The sequence below is a fragment of the Mobula hypostoma genome, chromosome 9, assembly GCF_963921235.1.
Source record: "Mobula hypostoma chromosome 9, sMobHyp1.1, whole genome shotgun sequence".
Classification (NCBI taxonomy): Eukaryota; Metazoa; Chordata; class Chondrichthyes; order Myliobatiformes; family Myliobatidae; genus Mobula; species Mobula hypostoma.
This window is the reverse complement of record NC_086105.1, coordinates 66700699-66722009: the sequence shown is the minus strand read 5'-3', so window position 1 is coordinate 66722009 and position 21311 is coordinate 66700699. Positions and strand designations below refer to the sequence as shown.

Sequence of the window (21311 nt, the reverse complement as noted above, 5' to 3'; positions counted from 1 at the left end):
CACTAACATACATTCAGAGGTCGCTTTATTAGCTACAGGAGATACCTTGTAAAGTGGCCACCGAATATAGGTCACATGGGGGAAAAGATGATGGAATTCCTTTCCTGAAAGACACTGGTGATATGGATGGGTTTTTAAAAGAGAGAGCAATAGTCTCACAGTTAAACTGTTGTCCTTTAAAAGCCACCCACCACTCAATCTACTCCCACCATATATCCAAATGTGAAGTCGGTGGAACCATGCTGAATATTCTTCAAGATGGCCACAACATTAAGCATTCTGCAGTGAAGGAGAAGCCACTTCGATAACAAATAGCAAGATACTTGACAGATGAAACCATTCTAACCTGTGTGTTCTATAAGCAGCCCACATCAACGGTGTCATCCCATTCTGGTCCATCATGTCGACATCCTGAAACAAGTGGTCAGAAAAGGTTAAATCTAAACATTGGATCATTGTTGCTAATCTCTCAAATTTCAGTGTTCAGAATTTCCACTAACATCCTGAAGCCCTCAGTTTGAACCGTGTCTTAAGAAATTTGTGTTCCCCTCAAGCTGATCATGAGCAGAGAAACATGGTAACAGTAGTAGACATCTGATTCCAAGATTCTGTTGCTCTTCTCTCTGGTTTAAATTTGTATGACACAAACAGAATGTGGTCTCATTACTCTTACTAAAGCAGAACACTAAATTTCAACAGCACAGGAATAACTTGGCAGTTATATACCTAACCAACATACTTACTGATGTTATCTGTACTTTGTCCAAGTCTTCCTCTGCATTACTTACCTCTGCAAATCTTATATCTCTACTTCCAACTCCACAACACTTATCAAAGTTGTGAACAGTGTTGCCCATGGCATTGCTCCTTATTTGATGCTGCTCTCTTCACCCTCGATCCTGTATTGTAGCTACTTGATCTGCCTTCTGCTACCAACCTTACCGTCATGTTTCAATCTGTACCATACTTACATTATGCAATATTTTCTGTATTTCTCCCTCCCCTTCTACTCTTTGCTGTTTCTATATGGGATTCAGATAGGTTGGTCTATTTTTTAAGTGCTCTGGATTTAACTATTTCATTTCTCGATATCTATTGCCATCACATGCTTCAAAGAAGTTTCTTTAACAAATTTACCCATTATTGTTGTTAAGCAAACTGATGCATAGTTCAATGGAAATGCTCTCTTTTCAAATCAAGGAAGCACAACTACTACTTGACAGTGTGGGCACGTGGCCAAGTGGTTAAGGCATTGGACTAGCTACCTGAAGGTCATGAGTTCGAGCCCCAGCCGAGGCAACGTGTTGTGTCCTTGAGCAAGGCACTTAATCACACATTGCTCTGCGACGACACTGGTGCCAAGCTGTATGGGTCCTAATGCCCTTCCCTTGGACAACATTGGTGTCGTGGAGAGGGGAGACTTGCAGCATGGGCATCTGCTAGTCTTCCATACAACCTTGCCCAGGCCTGCGCCCTGGAGAGTGAAGACTTTCCAGGCGCAGATCCATGGTCTCGCAAGACTAACAGATACCTTTACTTACTTGACAGTCTTAGACAATTTTCCAATTGAGTTTGATGCTTCACAGCATCATGAAGCATTTGTGATTATTTTTACATCCAAAAAAGCTACTTACTTAAAATTTTCTGCTATAGTTAATTGTACCTCTGCTCTCTTTTCTAGCCTTCTTTTATATTGATGGTGCGATCCATTTAAGCCATTATTTTATCTTTGGTACTTTTAGTCAACTATTCATTCATTCATTTATTTATTTAGCAATACAATGTCAAGTATCTTCCGGCCCTTTGAGCCACGTCACCCCAGCAAGAGCCACGTCACCCCAGCAACCCCACAACCCCAATTAACCCGAACCTAATCACGGGACAATTTATAATAACCAATTAACCTACCCAGTGTGTCCTTGGGACTCTTAAGAGAGGAAACCAGAGCACCCGGGGAAAACCCACACATTCCACGGGGAGCATGTACAGAGCCTCCTTACAGATGGTGATGGAATTGAACTCCGAAACACCCCAAGCTGTAACAGCATCGCGCTACAGTGGCACCCAAATTACCGAATATTGAAAGGTCTAGATCAGAGGTTCCCAATCTGGGTTGCATGGACCCCTTGGTTAATGGGGTTCATGGCAAAATAAAGGCTGGGAACCCCTAGCCTATATAGAGTGGACATGGAGAGGATGTTACCGACAGTGGGGGAGTCTTGGACCAGAGGGCAGTGCCTCAAAATGGAATGATGTCCCTTTAGAACAGAGGTGAGGATCTTTAGCTAGAGGGTGGTGAATCTGTGGAATTCATTGCAATGGATGGCTGGAGGCATGTCACTGGATATATTTAAAGTGGAGGTTGATAGGTTCTCGGCATCAAAGGTTAAAAGGTAGTGGTGGGAGAATGGGGTTAAGAAGGAAAATAAATCACTCATGAGTTATTGTGTAGACTTGATAAACCAAATGGCCTAATTCTGCTTCTGTGTGTTATGGCTTCAGGATTTTCAGAACTTATATGCCTTTAGATCTTGTTTAACCTTTTAGTTAAGGTCATGTTGTTGCACAGGAAACAGATAGGGCATTATAACTTTTTAAGAGAGATTATTGGCCATGTGGTATCACAAAGATGTTTGGTACATGGCATTCAATTACACAGAGGAGATTTATCTACAGCGTGCAGAGTATTGTTAAAGGGTTTGAGTGCCAACACAAGACTAAAATACTAAAATACAGTGAAGAAACCCTAGTTTTTGTTGTCGTTTTGTTGCTGTGTTATTCTGCTGAACATTGTGGGCATGCTGTTGTATACTAGCCTGGAAATGTGTGACACTTGCAGGCTGATTCTAGCACACCCTTGGGTGTGTTGGTTGCTAACACAAACAGTGCATTTCACTGTATGTTTTGATGTACCTATACACATGATAAATAATCTTGAATCTTAGTTCATAATGTCTTAAGTTAAATATAAATATATATAATTTTTACAGCCAATTAAGCACTTCTGAAATATACTCTAGATGCACTTGTTATATCAAAAACATTGAAACTAGTTTGTGCACAGCAAGCAATCATAGAAATTGAAAATGTGACTGATTCAAGAGTAATCACTGGCCAGGATATTGGGGATTACATCCCATGGGTATCTCACATCCACAAGAAGATGAAAGGGTCTCGAAATCTCATTACAAAGACAGGATACATTCAAGAATCATGTTAGTCAACTTAAGCTGCGAGGAAGTTGCCAAGATCTACATGAGGAGAGGGGTCAATGCCATAATGTAAGGAGAGATGCTTCAATGATGGGGCAGTATGACCTTATTGCTTTGGACCATAAACAAGAGGCATGGATTTAACTGTCACTTATCATCCCTGATAATAACCCACTACCACACACTCATCATCAACAACTCCACAAATCAGGCTCCTGGGCATCATTATTTCACAAGACCTCGTGGGAGAACCATATCTCCTTCATTAACAAAAAGGCTCAGCAAAGGATGCAAATACTTCTTGCGGAAGTTGGTAAAATTCCAGCTTCCCCAGAACATACTGGTGCAATTCTACACTGCCATTATAGAGAGCATCCTCACATCACCCATTACTGTCTGGTTTGGTGCAGCATCTTCTCACAATACAAGAAAAATACAGTGAACTATCAGGTCAGTAGAAAAGCTCACTGGATAGTCTACCGTCACTGCAGGACTTGTATGTCTCCAGGATAAAGAGGCGGGCAGGAAAAATTATTGCACACACAACCCACCCTTCAAACTGCCTTTTCTAAAAGCTCCCTTCTGGGAAGCACTACAGGGCTATTAAAACAGAAACTTCAGGCCAACTGAAAGTCTCTTTTGGCAGGCAGTTAATCTGACTCACCATTCTCGTTAGCACTCACCCCACTCTGTCACTGCACTGTAAACGCTTTAAACTACTTTTTATAATGCTGTTTACATTTTCAGTATATACTGGTATTTATGCACATTTCATTCCATATCCATACTTTAACTACTAACTTTATTTTTCATCTAATTTTTTATTCTTTATTGAATATTGCTTTTTGTTGCAAGTCGCACCCTGACCAACTCAGCACAACAAATTCCTAATACAAGTCAATGTATGAGGTAAGTAAAGTTGATCTTTGATTTAATGCTCAGACTGCAGGGTAGGAAAGGATTGGATACAGTGTAGCAGAGATGTTGGAATTACCTGTGCATGATTTTTTAAAAAAAATTCCACTAGCGTAACAAAAATATTTTACACTGTACCTCGTAGCAGTATATACAGTGGAAACGTTCACAGTTCAAGTAACGACCTTGACAGAATATAGAAAATGAAGCACAGTACAGCCCTTCAGCCTATGATACTGAGCCGATCTTTTAACCTAATGGAAGATCAAACACTTCCTTCCTATATAGCCTTCCAGTCTTCTATCGTCCATGTTACTAAGATGCCCCTAATGTATTTGCCTCTACCACCATCTCCGGCGGCATGTTCCACACACTCACCATTCTAAGTGTGAGAAACCCTACCTCTGAAATCCACCCCCCCCCACAGAACATCACAACACAGTACTGGCCCTTCAGCCCTCAATGATCTGAGGAACTTTTAATCTATTCGAAGACCAATCTAACCCTTCCCTCCTACATAGCCCTCCATCTTTCTAACACCTATATGCTCAAGGGTTTCTTAAATGCCCCTAATGTATCTCCCTCTACCGACACTACTGGCAGTGCAATCTACACGCTCAACCGTCTGTAAAAAAAAAACACAAATATCCCTGACATCCCCTATCCAATCACCTTAAAATTATGTCCCTTCATATTAGTCATTTCCACCCTGGGAGAAATTAGGTTAGTTGGTCATTGTAAATTGTCTTGTGATTAGGCTAAGGTTAAATAAGTAGTTGGGTTGTTGGCTGGCATAGTTTGCTTGGCTGGAAAGGCCTGGTCTGCACTTCAACTGTAAATAAAGTAAAAAATTAAATAAAAAGTCACTGCTGTCGATTCATTTTATGCCCCTTATCATTTTATACACCGCTATCAAAATGGTTTACTGTTAGATAGGAAAACTACTCCACTGAAAGTGAAGTACAACATAGCCTTCCAGTGGAGTCAGTGTACAATTTCTATTTCGAGTTGCTAATATTTAAATTCTCACTGATTTGTTTCTTGGAAAAGGAACTGCCAAAATTGCTTTGCTCCATTCTTCCTTTGCTCCCATAAATTTGCACTGTGTAATCCTAATGTTATGGCCACAGCCAAAAGGGAGCCCAAAAACGCCATTAATTCAGTCTGCTCGGCTAAGGCCTGGCCGGAATAATGCTATCAGACTTTTACTGGATCAGGCAACTGTTGAGGGGCAGAGTACCTATACAACAGTGAAACACTGACTCGAACCACACTAAGCTCATTGTAATAGAAATAATCCCAAACTCTTTGCACTACATTAATGTCATTATAGGTCTCGTTTAGCTTACAAATACCAAACAGATATAGAGCACCAGAATAGATTTTTCAGCCATATCTTGTACCATACAAAAAAGCAAGAAGAACTCAGAGGGTTGAGCAGCATCAATGGCGGAAAATGGACAGTTGATGCTTTGGGTTGAGACCCTTCAGCTAAACGGAAGTTAGAGGGGAACCTATCAGTGGTGGTGTTTCCGAAGAATTCCTGCCTTATTCCCTTTCTCACATGGTCCATTGTCCTCTCCTATCAGATTCCTCCTTCTTCAGCCCTTTACCATGGACTTTCAGTATTTAATCACTACCTGGAGTAGAAATATCAAAGTTGTATTCAAAGTTGTTCGTCCTTCGTAGTCGAAGATGACCATGGCTTCAAAGTCAAATGGGAGATTGGTGGCTGTGGATCCGGAGGCCAATCCGGGACCTGAAGGCTCACCCACATGTGGGACACAAGTGGGTGGGTGCTGTCGTGGCAGTGGATGCTGCTCGGGCCTTGCGCACAGCACGCTTTCGTTGCGCCTCGATGATGCGCCTGACTTCAGCTGCACGGGCTCCTGTGGTGATCTTGCTGCGCCAAGCTGGACGGTCGAGGGCAAGCACCTCCCACGTGTTGATGTCGACACCCAGGCCTTTGAGGGACGCTTTGAGGCAGTCTTTGTAACGTTTCTTCTGACCCCCGACTGAGCGCTTGCTCTGACGCAGTTCTCCGTACAGCAGCTGCTTAGGCAATCGGCTGTCTGGCATTCTGACCACATGTCCAGCCCACCTGGCTTGGGCTTTCAGCAGGAGGGTGTAGACGCTGCAGAGCCCAGCTCGTTCCAGGATTTCCATGTCGGGGACTTTGTCCTGCCACCTGATGTGGAGGAGTCTGCAGAGACAGCTCAGGTGAAAGTGGTTGAGCTGTTTGGCGTGTCTGCTGTAGACAGTCCAGGTCTCGCTGGCGTAAAGGAGGGTGGTAAGGACCACTGCACAGTAGACCTTCAGCTTGGTGGTAAGGCTGAGTCCTCTCCGCTCCCAGACGTTCTCACGGAGTCTCCCAAAGGCGGCGCTGGCTTTGGCAATCCTGTTGTTGACCTCAGCGTCTATGTTCACTGCGCGAGAGAGTATGCTGCCCAGGTAGGTGAAGTTGTCGACTGCCTGGAGGTTCTTGCCTTTCACCGTGATGCGCGGCTCCTGGTATGGCTTTCCTGGGGCAAGCTGGTACAAAACTTCGTTCTTTTTGGTGCTGATAGTGAGTCCGAAGTTGTCGCAGGCTTGTGCGAAGCAGTCCATTTCACGCTGCATCTCCTGCTCTGTGCTGGGGTTGAGTGCACGGTCATCAGCAAACAAGAAGGCTCTGATGACAGTCTCTTGCACCTTCATAACTGCCTGCAGGCGCCTAAGGTTGAACAACCTGCCGTCAGTCCTGTACCTGACGTGGATTCCTTCTTCGTAGTTACGGAAGGCATCTGTCAGCATGGCAGAGAATACCATATTGAACAGAGTCGGGGCAAGAACGCAGCCTTGTTTGACGCCATTTGTCACTGGGAAGGCCTCCGACTCGCCGTCGTCATCCAAAACTTTCACCATCATACCGTCGTGGAACTGCCGGACGATTGTGATGAACTTGCTGGGGCAGCCAAACTTCTCCATGATCTTCCACAAGCCTTCTCTGCTGACCGTATCGAAAGCCTTGGTTAGATCAACAAAGGTCACGAAGAGGTCGCTGTGTTGCTCCTGGCATTTTTCCGGGAGTTGGCGCGCAGCAAAAATCATGTCCGCGGTCCCATGTTCAGCACGGAAGCCGCACTGGCTTTCTGGGAGCAGGCCTTGCTCAAGATGTCGGAGAAGGCGGTTGAGCAGGACGCGGGCCAGAATCTTCCCCGCAATGGACAAGAGGGAGATGCCTCGGTGGTTGTCGCAAGACTGGCGGTTGCCTTTCCTCTTGTAGATGTGGACTATGCTGGCATCTTTCAGCTGTTGCGGGACCTGTCCCTTTTTCCACGTGGACTGGAAGAGTACAGTCAGCTTTTGCATCATGACAGGGCCTCCTGCTTTGTGTACCTCAGCAGGGATTGCATCGGGTCCTGGCGCTTTGCCACAGGAGAGTTGCTTCACTGCCTTCCTGACTTCATCTACTGTGGGAAGGGTGTCGAGGTTCTTGTTGATTTGTACCTGGAGCAGGCGGGCAATGGCCTCGTTGTTGATGTCGGCAGGGCGGTTAAGGACGTTGTTAAAGTACTCAGCCCACTGATCCAGAATCTGCTTCTTCTCTGTCAGCAGCTGCGTCTCATCTGCGTTGAGGAGGGGTGAGGAGCCGGAGGACTGGGGTCCGTATACAGCCTTAAGCGCATCGTAGAAGCGCTTTATGTCGTGGCTGTCTGCATAGCTCTGGATTTCATCGGCCTTCTTGCTGAACCAGCTGTCCTGCATCTCGAGAAGTTTTTTCTGCACCTTTCTTCTTGCGTTGGTAAAGGCATCTTTCTTGGCTAGCGACGTGGGGTCGTTCTGACGCGCTCTGTAATGTTGATGTTTCTCCGTTAGTAGTGCCTGTATTTCTTCATCATTCTCATCGAACCAGTCTTGGTTTCTTCGGGTTGCTGGTCCGAGATGTTCGAGTGCGGTAGTGTAGACAGCGGCTCTGAAGGCCGTCCACTGTTCCTCAATGCTGGTCCCGTCATCCTGTGGTGTGTCTGGCAGTCTGTCTTCAAGGTCATCGACGAATTCTTCTGCAGCCCTGCTGCTTTTCAGCTTAGAGACATTCAGCCTTTTTGCAGTCTTCTGCCCTTGGGGTCTTCTCATGGGCAGAATGTGAAGCCTGAACTTGGACACAATGAGGCGGTGACCAGTCCAGCAGTCGGCACCACACATGGCTCTCGTCACTCTGACATCCATCCTGTCCCTCTTCCTGGTGATGATGTAGTCAATCAGATGTCAGTGCTTCGAGCGTGGATGCATCCATGACGTCTTCTTACGGGTGGGTAGGCGGAACAGGGTGTTGGTGATGACAAGGTCGTGTGTGGCACATGTCTTGAGGAGCAGAAGGCCGTTGTTGTTACACTTGCCAGTGCCGTGTCTTCCAATGATCCCTTCCCAGGTTTGGTAGTCTGTCCCTACTCTGGCATTGAAGTCCCCGAGAATGATGAGCTTCTCTGACTGTGGGATTGCTGAGATGAGGGCGTCAAGTTCTTCATAGAACTTGTCTTTAATGTCATCTGGGTTGGTCATGGTGGGAGCGTAGGCACTAATCAGCGTAGCACTCTTCTTGTTTGCAAGTGGGAGCTGAAGTGTCATCAGGCGGTCGTTGATGCTCTCTGGGTGCTTGGTGAGTTTACGGGCGAGGTTAGAATTGATGGCAAATCCCACGCCTGCTTCTCATCGTTCAGCACTGCTGCGACCGCTCCAGAAGATCGTGTATCCACCACTACGTTCTGTCAGCTGGCCCTTGTCTGCTAAGTGCGTTTCGCTGAGAGCTGCTATGTCCACGTTGTAGCGAGCTAGCTCTTTTGCAACCAGTGCAGTTCTTCTCTCTGGTCTGTCTGCCTTGACGTTATCTCACAGAGTTCTCACGTTCCATGTGCCAAGGTTGAGCACCATCACTTTCTTCTTCACTGTTGTAGGTCGACCGCTATGAGGGATCCCCACCAGCCGCGGTAAGCTGGCCAGGGTGAAGTGAAGCAGACTATGTTTGAGGCACCTTTTCCAGCCCCTTTCTCCACGGAGGTGAGCAGAGTGATCCTAAAGAGGGCAGCTCAGACACCCAGGGGGCTGCCGAACTCAACTGCTGCTTCGGTCCAGTAGAGAGCCACCCTATGCCCTGGGCCGCCTGTGTGCAGGTTTGTGACTACAGCTTCCAGTGTATCCGTACCTGCTGCTTCGCCACTCCCCCATCGCCACAGGACTTTAGGTTGCGCGTTGGGTTTGAAGTCATGACTTGCACTTGACTTGGATTAAAGTGAGGGAGAGTTGCGCAGGTCGTCAGCCTCACTCTCTCATCCCGGCCTATCTGGACCCAGTGGCAAGACATAGTCGAGACGGCTGGAGATAGGTCAGGATGCAGTAGATGGCCAGCAGTGTTCTGTGTGTCTCACTGTGCCCTCTTAGCGCTCCACGACGCATTGCTGAGAATCGCCTTTCTGCCCGTTGAACCAGTGATGGTTTCTTCCGCGCAGTCCGCTGAATCCAGGCTTCACACGCTAGGTAGACAAGCCCTGAGTGTTGTGGGTCTATGGCAGTTCTTGCGGCGTGCTCGCAAGCCTCCCTACCCATTGTTGGGCATCCTCATCCGCCTTTGCAGCCGTTGGGAGATGTCTCCTCTTCCGCCTGCTCCACCGTTGGGATGATCACCTTGGTTACTGGCCTATGGAAGTGGGCTCGCAGCTCGCCGCCGCGCTGGCCGTACCAGGCGGCGGTCGCGACGAGCGGCAGGCCAGATCCAGGCCTCGGGCTTGGCCCCTTCCACCTTGCACTGGCTGCAGGCCGCTGACGGTGTGGTGGCAGCGGGCGGCCCGGGGCTGGGCCCCGGCCTCACCAAGAGGCGGCATCAGGGTATTATATATGCACACACTGACAATAAAATGAACCTTTGAGCTTTTACCTCTTCCACCTATCACCGCCCAGCTTCTCACTTCATACCCTCCCTTCCCCATCCACCTCTCCTTCACCTAGTTTTATCGATTATCTGCCAGCTTGGAATCCTTCCATTCCCCCAACTTATTATTCTGGCTTCTTACCCTTCCTTTCCAGTCCTGATGAAGGGTCTCTACCTGAAACACCATCTATTTATTCCCCTCCAAAGATGCTGCCCGTGACCTGCTGAATTTCTCCACCTGTGTGAGAGAGTGCGAGAGTGGGGGGGGGGGGGTGCAAGAGCGGGGGGTGAGAGAGGGGAGAGAAACAACAGATACCCCCTCTGCTCTCTCCACCCCTCTTATTTTATAACTCTAAAAGTATACAATTGTTTCCTTTTTCCCCAGTTCTGATGAATAATCCTTGACCCATAGAACATAGAACATTTGCCACCCAATAGGTACTGCTTGATGTTTTCCTTGCTTTCAGCAGCTTACCTTTGTGCCAGATTTCCAAATTCTGTATTTTTTGTGCTCCAAGGCACTGCCTCAAGAAGGCAACATCTATCATCGCAGATCCCCACCACCTGGGCTATGCCACCTTCTTGTAGTTACCATTGGGCAGGAGGTACAGAAGCCTGAAGTCACACACCTACACCTATCAAATATTGAAAGGCCTAAATAGAGTGGGCGTCGAGAGGATGTTACCATTATTGGGAGAGTTTAGGACCAGAGGCATAACTTCACAATACAAGGATATCCCTTCAGAATAGAAATAAGAAGGAATTTCTTTAGCCAGCCAGTGGTGAATCTGTGGAATTAACTGTATAGATGGCCATGGAAGCCAAGTCCCTGGGTATATTTAAAGTGGAGCTTGATAGGTTCTTGATTAGTAAACTTGTCAAAGGTTATGGGGAGAAGGCAGCAGAATGGGATTAAGGGGGATAATAAATCAGCCACGATGGAATGATGGAGCAGATTCAATGAGCTGAACAGCCTAATTCTACTCCTATGTCTTATGGTCACACTGTCAGGTTCAGGAATAGCTACGTCTCTTCAACATGTTGGTTCTTGCACCGTGATCATTAACAATGTAAAGGAATACGTGACCACTAGGCACGGCAACGCACTTTGTTCTGTTTTGTTCTAATTGGGTTCTTCTTTACATAATTTTGTAGAATTCACATTTAATTTGCTTTTCTTGGGTCTCTGATGCTATGTGCCGGTGATGCAGTGATACCTGTGCATAAATGTATTTGTGCATGTGTCAGTAAACTCAACACAAACATTTAAGATGGCTGTTAAAATGCCATTTTCTCCCGAAATCCTGCGTGCAAAGCAGCTCAGAGCAATGAATAATAGTAGGCTGAAAAATTACCTGCCCTTTTGCGATCAGGTAGGCAACAATGGATGTATGGCCAAACTGAGCAGCCAGGTGGATACAGCTACAACCTTCGCCATCAATCAGTGAGGGTTCCGCTCCATATTTCATTAGATGCACAACCATGGACAAATGGCCCTGCCTGCAAGGAGCACAACAGAATATTTTATATTAAACATGAAGAAGCTTCATTAAGGAGTTGTCCATATACAATATTTATTTTTTTAATTTGTCACATGTACATCAAAACATCAAGTAAAATGTGTCACTTGCATCAAATTAAATCAGTGAGGATTATGTTGGGGCAAGTGTCATTATATTTTCAGAGCACAACTCAACAATAACCCTAACCAGTACGCCTTTGGAAGTGGGAACAAACCAGAACACCCAGAGGGAAGCCATGCAGTCACTGAATTGCAGTTCCATTCAAGAAATAAAACATGGAAGATGATAAAAGGCTCTAAATAACTACACGGCTATGGAAAGCAGATTACTTCTAGTCAAACTAACTCTGCGGTTCAGCAATACAAACTTCACAGATCTTAAACAGGCTTCTCAGATCATTAACTCATTGTGTGAAAGTACTTATTTTTATTCATTCAGGAGATGTAAGCTTCACAGGCTGAGCCAGCATTTAATTGTTCATCCCTAGTTATACTTGAAAGGATGGTGGTGAATTCCTTCTTGAACCACTGCAGTCTTTGAAGCGTGGGTAAACCCACAGCGCCGTTAGGGAGGGAGTTCCAGGACACTGACCCAGTGACAGTGAAGGAACAGTGATATATTTCCAAGTTCGGCTGGCGCATGACTTGACCAAGCTGGCAGAAGTGATGTTTGGGTCCCACAATAGTGTAATGGTAAGCGCAACAATTTACAGTCCCATGAATCATCAGTTAGGGTGCAATTCCCACCAACATCTGTAAGGAACTTGCACATTCTCCCATGACTGCATTAGCTTCCTCTGGCTCAACTGGTTTCCTCCCACATTCCAAAGATGGGTTAGGTTTAATAAGTTGTGGGCATGCTATGTTGGTGCCAGAAGCAAGGCAACACATGTGGGCTGTCCCCCTAGCACATCTTCTGATTGTGTTGGTTGTTGACACAAAAGATACATTTCACACACATCAAAGTTGCTGGTGAATGCAGCAGGCCAAGCAGCATCTGTAGGAAGAGGTGCAGTCGACGTTTCAGGCCGAGACCCTTCATCAGGACTAACTGAAGGAAGAGTGAGTAAGGGATTTGAAAGTTGGAGGGGGAGGGGGAGATCCAAAATGATAGGAGAAGACAGGAGGGGGAGGGATGGAGCCAAGAGCTGGACAGGTGATAGGCAAAAGGGGATACGAGAGGATCATGGGACAGGAGGTCCAGGAAGAAAGACAAGGGGGGGGGGTTGACCCAGAGGATGGGCAAGAGGTATATTCAGAGGGACAGAGGGAGAAAAAGGAGAGTGAGAGAAAGAATGTGCACATAAAAATGAGTAACAGATGGGGTATGAGGGGGAGGTGGGGCCTTAGCAGAAGTTAGAGAAGTCGATGTTCATGCCATCAGGTTGGAGGCTACCCAGACGGAATATAAGGTGTTGTTCCTCCAACCTGAGTGTGGCTTCATCTTTACAGTAGAGGAGGCCGTGGATAGACATGTCAGAATGGGAATGGGATGTGGAATTAAAATGTGTGGCCACTGGGAGATCTTGCTTTCTCTGGCGGACAGAGCGTAGATGTTCAGCAAAGCGGTCTCCCAGTCTGCGTCGGGTCTCACCAATATATAAAAGGCCACATCGGGAGCACTGGACGCAGTATATCACCCCAGTCGACTCACAGGTGAAGTGATGCCTCACCTGGAAGGACTGTTTGGGGCCCTGAATGGTGGTAAGGGAGGAAGTGTAAGGGCATGTGTAGCACTTGTTCTGCTTACACGGATAAGTGCCAGGAGGGAGATCAGTGGGGAGGGATGGGGGGGACGAATGGACAAGGGAGTTATGTAGGGAGCGATCCCTGCGGAATGCAGAGGGGGGGGGAGGGAAAGATGTGCTTAGTGGTGGGATCCCGTTGGAGGTGGCAGAAGTTACGGAGAATAATATGTTGGACCCGGAGGCTGGTGGGGTGGTAGGTGAGGACCAGGGGAACCCTATTCCTAGTGGGGTGGTGGGAGGATGGAGTGAGAGCAGATGTACGTAAAATGGGGGATATGCGTTTAAGAGCAGAGTTGATAGTGGAGGAAGGGAAGCCCCTTTCTTTAAAAAAGGACATCTCCCTCGTCCTAGAATGAAAAGCCTCATCCTGAGAGCAGATGCAGCGGAGACGGAGGAATTGCAAGAAGGGGATGGCGTTTTTGCAAGAGACAGGGTGAGAAGAGGAATAGTCCAGATAGCTGTGAGAGTCAGTAGGCTTATAGTAGACATCAGTGGATAAGCTGTCTCCAGAGACAGAGACAGAAAGATCTAGAAAGGGGAGGGAGGTGTCGGAAATGGACCAGGTAAACTTGAGGGCAGGGTGAAAGTTGGAGGCAAAGTTAATAAAGTCAACGAGTTCTGCATGCGTGCAGGAAGCAGCGCCAATGCAGTCGTCGATGTAGCGAAGGAAAAGTGGGGGACAGATACCAGAATAGGCACGGAACATAGATTGTTCCACAAACCCAACAAAAAGGCAGGCATAGCTAGGACCCATACGGGTGCCCATAGCTACACCTTTAGTTTGGAGGAAGTGGGAGGAGCCAAAGGAGAAATTATTAAGAGTAAGGACTAATTCCGCTAGACGGAGCAGAGTGGTGGTAGAGGGGAACTGATTAGGTCTGGAATCCAAAAAGAAGCGTAAAGCTTTGAGACTTTCCTGATGGGGGATGGAAGTATATAAGGACTGGACATCCATGGTGAAAATAAAGCGGTGGGGGCCAGGGAACTTAAAATCATCGAAAAGTTTAAGAGCGTGAGAAGTGTCACGAACATAGGTCGGAAGGGATTGAACAAGGGGTGATAAAACAGTGTCGAGGTATGCAGAAATGAGTTCAGTGAGGCAGGAGCAAGCTGAGACAATAGGTTGGCCAGGACAGGCAGGTTTGTGGATCTTGGGTAGGAGGTAGAAACGGGAAGTGCGGGGTGTGGGAACTATAAGGTTGGTAGCAGTGGATGGGAGATCCCCTGAGCGGATAAAGTCGATGATGGTGTGGGAGACAATGGCCTGGTGCTCCTTAGTGGGGTCACGATCGAGGGGTAAATAAGAGGAGGTATCCGCGAGTTGTCGCTGTGCCTCGGCAAGGTAGAGGTCAGTACGCCAGACTACAACAGCACCCCCCTTATCGGTGGGTTTAATAATAAGGTTAGGATTAGTGCGGAGGGAATGGAGAGCAGAGCGTTCCGAAGGAGTGAGGTTGGAATGGGGACAACGTGCGGTGAAGTCGAGACGGTTGATGTCCCGTCGGCAGTTAGCAATAAAGAGATCCAGAGCAGCCAGAAGACCAGAGCGGGGTGTCCATGAAGAAGAGGAGGGTTGAAGACGGGAGAAGGGGTCATCGGTGGGAGTGGAAGAGTCCTTGCCGAAGAAGTAGGCTCGGAGACGGAGACGGCGGAAGAAAAGTTCCACATCGTGGCGAACACGGAACTCACTGAGGTGTGGGCGAAGGGGGACAAACGTGAGGCCCTTACTGAGAACAGAGCGTTCTGCCTCTGACAGTTGAAGGTCGGAGGGGATGGTAAAGACCCAGCACAGATGAGAGCTGGGATCAGAGGGGGGAGGGGGGAGGCTGGTGGTGTCAGTGGAGAGGGGAGGGTTGGGGTGAGAGGAAGATGGAGCCTCTTGCCCATCCTCTGGGTCAACCCCCCCCCCCTTGTCTTTCTTCCCGGTCCTCCTGTCCCACGATCCTCTCATATCCCTTTTGCCTATCAGCTGTCTTGCTCTTGGCTCTATCCCTCCCCCTCCTGTCTTCTCCTATCATTTTGGATAGGACATAGTAAATCAATAATTTCTTCAATTAAAACAGTATAAATAAGCCATTTCTAAAATCTGCAGACAAATCATCGCAAACTCCACGTTGTCAACACTGTCCATTTCAGAAACCGGAAAAGGAAATGTGATTGTGTATGATCATTAAATATACTTAACATGCCAACGAGGTAGAAGGTGACAACCTTTAATGTGCAGTTTAAATTCCTTTGTGCACTAGTAGCAAAAGATATGTGTGCGCGCACACCTTAGAAAGAACATTGGCTTGGATATTATCCATGTCTTGTTGCTTTTGGATATGAACTGCTTCATTTGAGTGATCACAATTGATGCTGAACATTGTGAAATTGTCTGTGAACATCTCTACTTCTGGCCTTATGACTGAAGGACAATCAGTGATGAAGAAACTGAAGATGATTGGGCCTAGGACAGTACCCTGAGGAACTCTTTTTAAGATATCCTGAGACTGAGATGAAAACTTGAAAAGCAATTCACGTTACTAAAGATGCCAAGTTCTTCTAGAGGCAGTTGAAAATTGTTCCAGTTATCTTCTTATATTTCTTTTGAATTACTTTTGCTGCAATCTCCAGCTTGTAAATTTCCTCTTAACAGTGGACTTTGAAATTACATCACTGACCTTCAGATCTCACAATCAATGACTGAATGTGGAGCAGTTAAGCGCAGCAACTTTAAGGTTATCACCATGGCTGGAAATGCAGCAAGAGAGCTGGGATTCAAGTCAAGCTGAAGCGCAGAGGGACAAGGCCTCCTCTATCCAGCATCTTGTTGGTGGATATGCAGTCACTGGAAAGTAAGATTGATGATCTCAGAACAAGGCTGTTGTATCGAAGGCAGATCTCAATTGTTTGCTGCGCTGAGACTTGTCTATTAGTAGACACAACAGGTGCACCAGTCAGACCAGAAGGTTTCCAATTTTCAAAATGGATTGAACCCCGAACTCTGGTAAGAAAAAGATGGAAGCATGTGCTTTTTGGTCTATTCTCTTTGGTGCTCTCACATGGGGATTACGTCAACCTCTGGTTCCTCTGAGTTCAAACACCTAACGATCAAATGTAGACGATTCTATTTGTTCCGGAGTTCTCATCTGTGATCCTGATGGCAGTTTATATATCACCAGTGGCCAACTATAAGTAAGCACTCGCAACACTGCATGATGTTGTCTGCAGGCAAGAAACAGCCCATCCCGACACATTTCAAAGTATAGTCGGTGACTTCAACCAGGCTGGTCGTATTATCACCAGCATGTAACCTGTTGCACCAGAGGTTCCAACACACAAAATTGCTACACTGTGATAAGGAATGCCTATTGTTCCTTTCCCAGACCGTATTTTGGCAAATCAAACCACTTGGCTGCACTCCTACCACCTGCATACAGACAGAGCCTAAAAAGCAACTAAGAAGTGGTCATGGGAGGCAGAGGAATGGTTACAGGATTGCCTTGATTCAGTGGACTGGGCAGTGTTCAAGCACTCATCTGAGCTCCTGAATGACTACACCAGGACGTAACAGATTTTATTTTTAAAAAATTGTAGATGTGTATGTCCCCACAAAATCATTCAGGATCTACCCCAATCAAAAACTCCGGATGAACCATGAAATCTGGAATTTGCTGAGGGCCAGATAAGAGGGATTCAAGTCTGGAGACCAAGAATACTACAAGAGGTGTAGGTATGTTCTCCAGAACGCCATCTCATGTGGAAGGTGAAGATTCCAGACTAGACTGGAATCAACTAGGGATACCTGACAGCTGTGGCAGGGTTTGAATACCATAACTTCCTACAAAGTTAAATCTAGCAACATGGGGGACAGCACACCTTCACTTCCAGATGAAATCAATGCTCACTTAGACCACCGGAACAAAGAGGAACCCAATGTCTCCCGATGATCCTTTGGTCTCAGTATCTGAAGATGATCTGTGGGCTGCCTTCAGGAGGGTGAATTTAAGGAAAGCATTGGTCCGAACGGAGTACCTGGCCGAATACTAAAACCTGTGCTCACCAATTGGCTGGTGTGTTCAAGGATATCTTCAACCTGTCGCTTCAGCAGTGTGTGGTACCCACCTGCTTCAATCATAGAGCTGCCCAAGAGCATTGACCAGTGACACTTACATTCAAAGTGATAGATGGATAGATACTTTACTGATCCTAAGGGAAGTTAAAGTATCACAGTAACATTACAAGTGCGCAGATATACATATTAGAAGAGAAGTAGAAAGAATAAAAAATAAGTTACCACAAACAGTTTCACAAGAAGGGTTCATCACTTCCTTGGCTATAGGTTGACTCATTATAGAGCCTAATGCCAAGGGTAAGAATGACCTCATATAGCGCTCTTTGGAGCAGCACATTTGTCTTAGTCTATTACTAAAAGTGCTCCGCTGTTCAACCAAGGTAGCATGCGGAGGGTGAGAAACATTGTTCAGAATTTCCAAGATTTTTCTTAGGGTCCTTTGTTCTACCACAGCCTCCAGTGTGTCCAGTTTGACTCCTTAACAGAGCCAGCCTTCTTAATCAATTTACTGAGCCTGTTGGCATCACCTGTATTGATGTCATTACCCTATAACACCACCACATAGCAGATTGTACTGACAACAACAGACTGGCAGAACAGGTGAAGGAGAGGCCTATATTACCTAAAGGAGCTCAGTCTCCTCAGGATGTAGAGGTGACTCTGACCCTTCTTGTACACAGCCTGTGTTGGTGCTTCACTCAAGTCTGTCATCCAGGTGTACTCCAGGTACTTGCAGGTCCTCACCACATCTATGTCTTCACCATCAATAGTAACAGGGAGTAGTGCAGGCTTAGTCCTCCATGAGTCCATCACTATCGCCTTGTTCTACTAATGCTGAGCTGCATATGATTCAGCTTGTACCTTTTGACAAAGTCCTCCACGAGGGCCCTGTATTCATCCTCCCGGCCTTCCTTTATAGATATAACTACTGCTGAGTCATCAAAGAATTTCTGCAGATGACATGATTCAGTGTTGTATGAAGTGTAATGAGAGGTTGGTGTTGAAACATATCAGCTCTTGTCAGAGTCGCAATTTGGTTCCCCTCTAATTTGCCTACCAGAGCAACAGGTCCTCAGCAAATGCCATCTCATTAGCTCTTCACATAACCCTGGAACATCTGTACAGAAAAGATGCATACATCAGGATGCTCTCCACTTATTACAGCCCAGTATTTAATACATCATCCCCTCAAAACTAGTGAACTCTGAGACCTGGGCCTCAATACCCCCTTATGCAATTGGATCCTGGATTTCCTTACTTGCAGACTCAGTCAGTTTTAATCAGCAAAAACAACTCTTCCACAATCTCCATCAGCACAGGTGCACCACAGGGATGTGCACTTAGCCCCCTGTTCTACTCGCTTTACACCTATGACTGTGTGGCTAAGCACAGCTCCAACACCATATTCAAGTTTGCTGATGACACCATTGCTATGGGCCATATCAAAGGTGGTGATGAATCTGCATACAGGAGAGCAATTGAAAGTTGGCTGAGTGGTGTTATAACAACAATCTCTCACACAATATCAACAAGATCAAGGAAATGATTGTAGACTTCAGGACAGGGAAACCAGAAGTCCATGAGCCAGTACTCATCAGAGGATCAGAGGTGGAGAGGGTCAGTAATTTTAAATTCCTGGGTGTTGGTACCTCAGAGGATCTGTCCTGGACCCATCATAAAAATATAATTGCGAAGAAAGCATAACAGTGCCTGTACTTCCTTAGGAGTCTGCGAAAATTTCAGCATGACATGAAAAACCGTGACAAACTCCTATATACGTGTAGTGGAAAGTGTACTGACTGGCTGTATCACAGCCTGGTATGGAAACATTTGAGTGGAAAATCGTACAAAAGGCAGTGAATTCAGCCCAGTACACTATAGGTAAACGCCTCCCAATCATTGAGCACATCTACATGAAACACTGTCATATAAAAAAGCAGCATCCATCAACAGAGATCCTCACCACTCAGGTCATGCTGTTTTCTCGCTGCTGCCATCCGGTAGAAGGTACGAGTGCCTTGGGACTTGTACCACCAGGTTCAAGAACAGTAATTACCCCTCAACCATCAGGCTCTTGAGGATAACTACACTCATCTATTACAATGTTCCCACAACCAATGATCTCACTTTAAGGACTCTTTAGCTAGTTATTTCATGCTCTCATTATCTATTGCTATTTATTTATATTTGCATTTGCACAGTTTGTTGTCTTCTATGCTGTTGCTCTTTCATTGATCCAGTTTACAGTTACTATTCTATAGATTTGCTGTGTATGTCCACAGGAAAAAGAATCTCAGAGTTGAATGTGGTGACAGGTATGTACCGTGATAATAAATCTTACTTTGAACTATTACAGCCAGACAACACCTTATCAAGGCCGCATACAGATTTGTATCAAGGGTTAGTAAACTGAGATCCATTTTATAACTTCCCATATCAGGCAAACACTTATAAATCAACTGCTAAAAAAGGTCTCACTTGTTAAGTTGCCAAGAGCCTTTCCGGATCACAAAGAATTCCTCTATGGGGGTACAATTATTTCTATTCCTTAAAGAATGGATTAAATCCAATAATAGAAAGGAATTATCCCAATCTAACCAGAATGATTAGAAAGTGAAACTCAAAGTCAGAGCAAATAGAACATGAAAGAAAGAAGTAGAAGGCTACTCTGATAGTTTTAGATGAAACAGCATGGGAGGATAATTTAGTGGATTAGGCTGGCTTAATAAAATGGCCTTATTTCAGTGTAATATATTGTATGCAAGTCTTCAAATGTTTCAAACTGATAAATAATTTGGTGAAATATTTACCATCATAAAAAAAATACACATTTGAAAACTTGCACACAATATATCAGTTTCTAGCCAGGATCAAAACAAACAGACGGGTCAGGTATAGATTGTTTATGGCCGGATTCAGTTTTTAACTTTGGATACATGTATTACAGCGCCAGCCACCGGGGTTCAATTCCACCGTTCTGTAAGGAGTTTGTGTATTCTTCCCATGACCACGTGGGTTTCCTCTGGGTGCTCTGGTTTCCTCCCACATTTTAAAGATGCACGAGTTAGTAGGTTAGTTGGTCATGGGTGAACTAAGTTGTGCAGACTTCATTGGGCCTGAGAGTCTGTTACTGTGCTGTACCTCAAAATAAAATTAAAATATACATCTCAAATCAATCCAGGCTGTTTCCACGATTTTGGTGCATGGGTTCCATAATATGGCTTATCACTACCAAAAGCCCAGGATTAGTTCTCTGAGGAAGTATGAGAGCACATGAACCCTTACCTTGTTGCCCAGTGGAGAGGGGTAGAATTCAGGTCTCCTCCCAGCTGATCCACAATTGCACCTTTAGAAATGTAATATCTGAAAAAGATGTAAATAATGATTGCATCAGCAGGACTGGGCTCCACTGGGGAAACACTCATCCAAACATCTTTGACTCAACTAATTCACAGGACGTTTCAAGCTGCAAGGCATTAAAAATAGGTTAAGTTGCTATGGAATCAGTTGATGCATTTTGTCCGTGATGCCATTCAGGATTTAATGTGTGTACATCTTTAACCACATATTATCCTGACAAACAAGACCAAGAAAAAAAACTTTCACATGTATCTTAGAAGCAGAACGGTCACTGTAATCTTCAAAGATTAATAGAGGTTAGAGCCAGTGACCTGGGTTCAATTCCGCCACTGTCAGTATGTTCTCCCCATAAATGCACGGTTTTCCATCGGGTGCTCTGGTTTCCTCTCACATTCTAAAAATGCACAGGTTAATTGGGCACAATTGGGCTGGCAGACCCTCCTACCGTGCTGTACCTATAAATATTTTTTTTTAATTGCTCTCAAGGAGAAATATTAGAATATTTCACAACATACTCTTTTAAAGATTATGAGTAATGAAGCATTATACTACAGGAAATAAAAAGTCCAAGTGCACCATGGACACGTTAATA

At 45.7% G+C, this 21311-nt stretch overlaps 1 protein-coding gene across 2 annotated transcripts in view; it reads right to left on the bottom strand.

Annotated features, from left to right (window-relative positions):
* Positions 1-21311, bottom strand: part of zdhhc17 (zinc finger DHHC-type palmitoyltransferase 17) — a 138803-nt gene that overhangs the window by 44219 nt on the left and 73273 nt on the right. For both annotated transcript variants that reach the window (XM_063058450.1, XM_063058451.1), the window contains exons 4-6: positions 20645-20722; positions 11388-11532; positions 347-411 (exon numbers count right to left, since the gene is read on the bottom strand). In XM_063058450.1, the coding sequence (XP_062914520.1) occupies positions 347-411; positions 11388-11532; positions 20645-20722 (288 nt within the window). The remainder of the gene's footprint in view (positions 1-346; positions 412-11387; positions 11533-20644; positions 20723-21311) is intronic.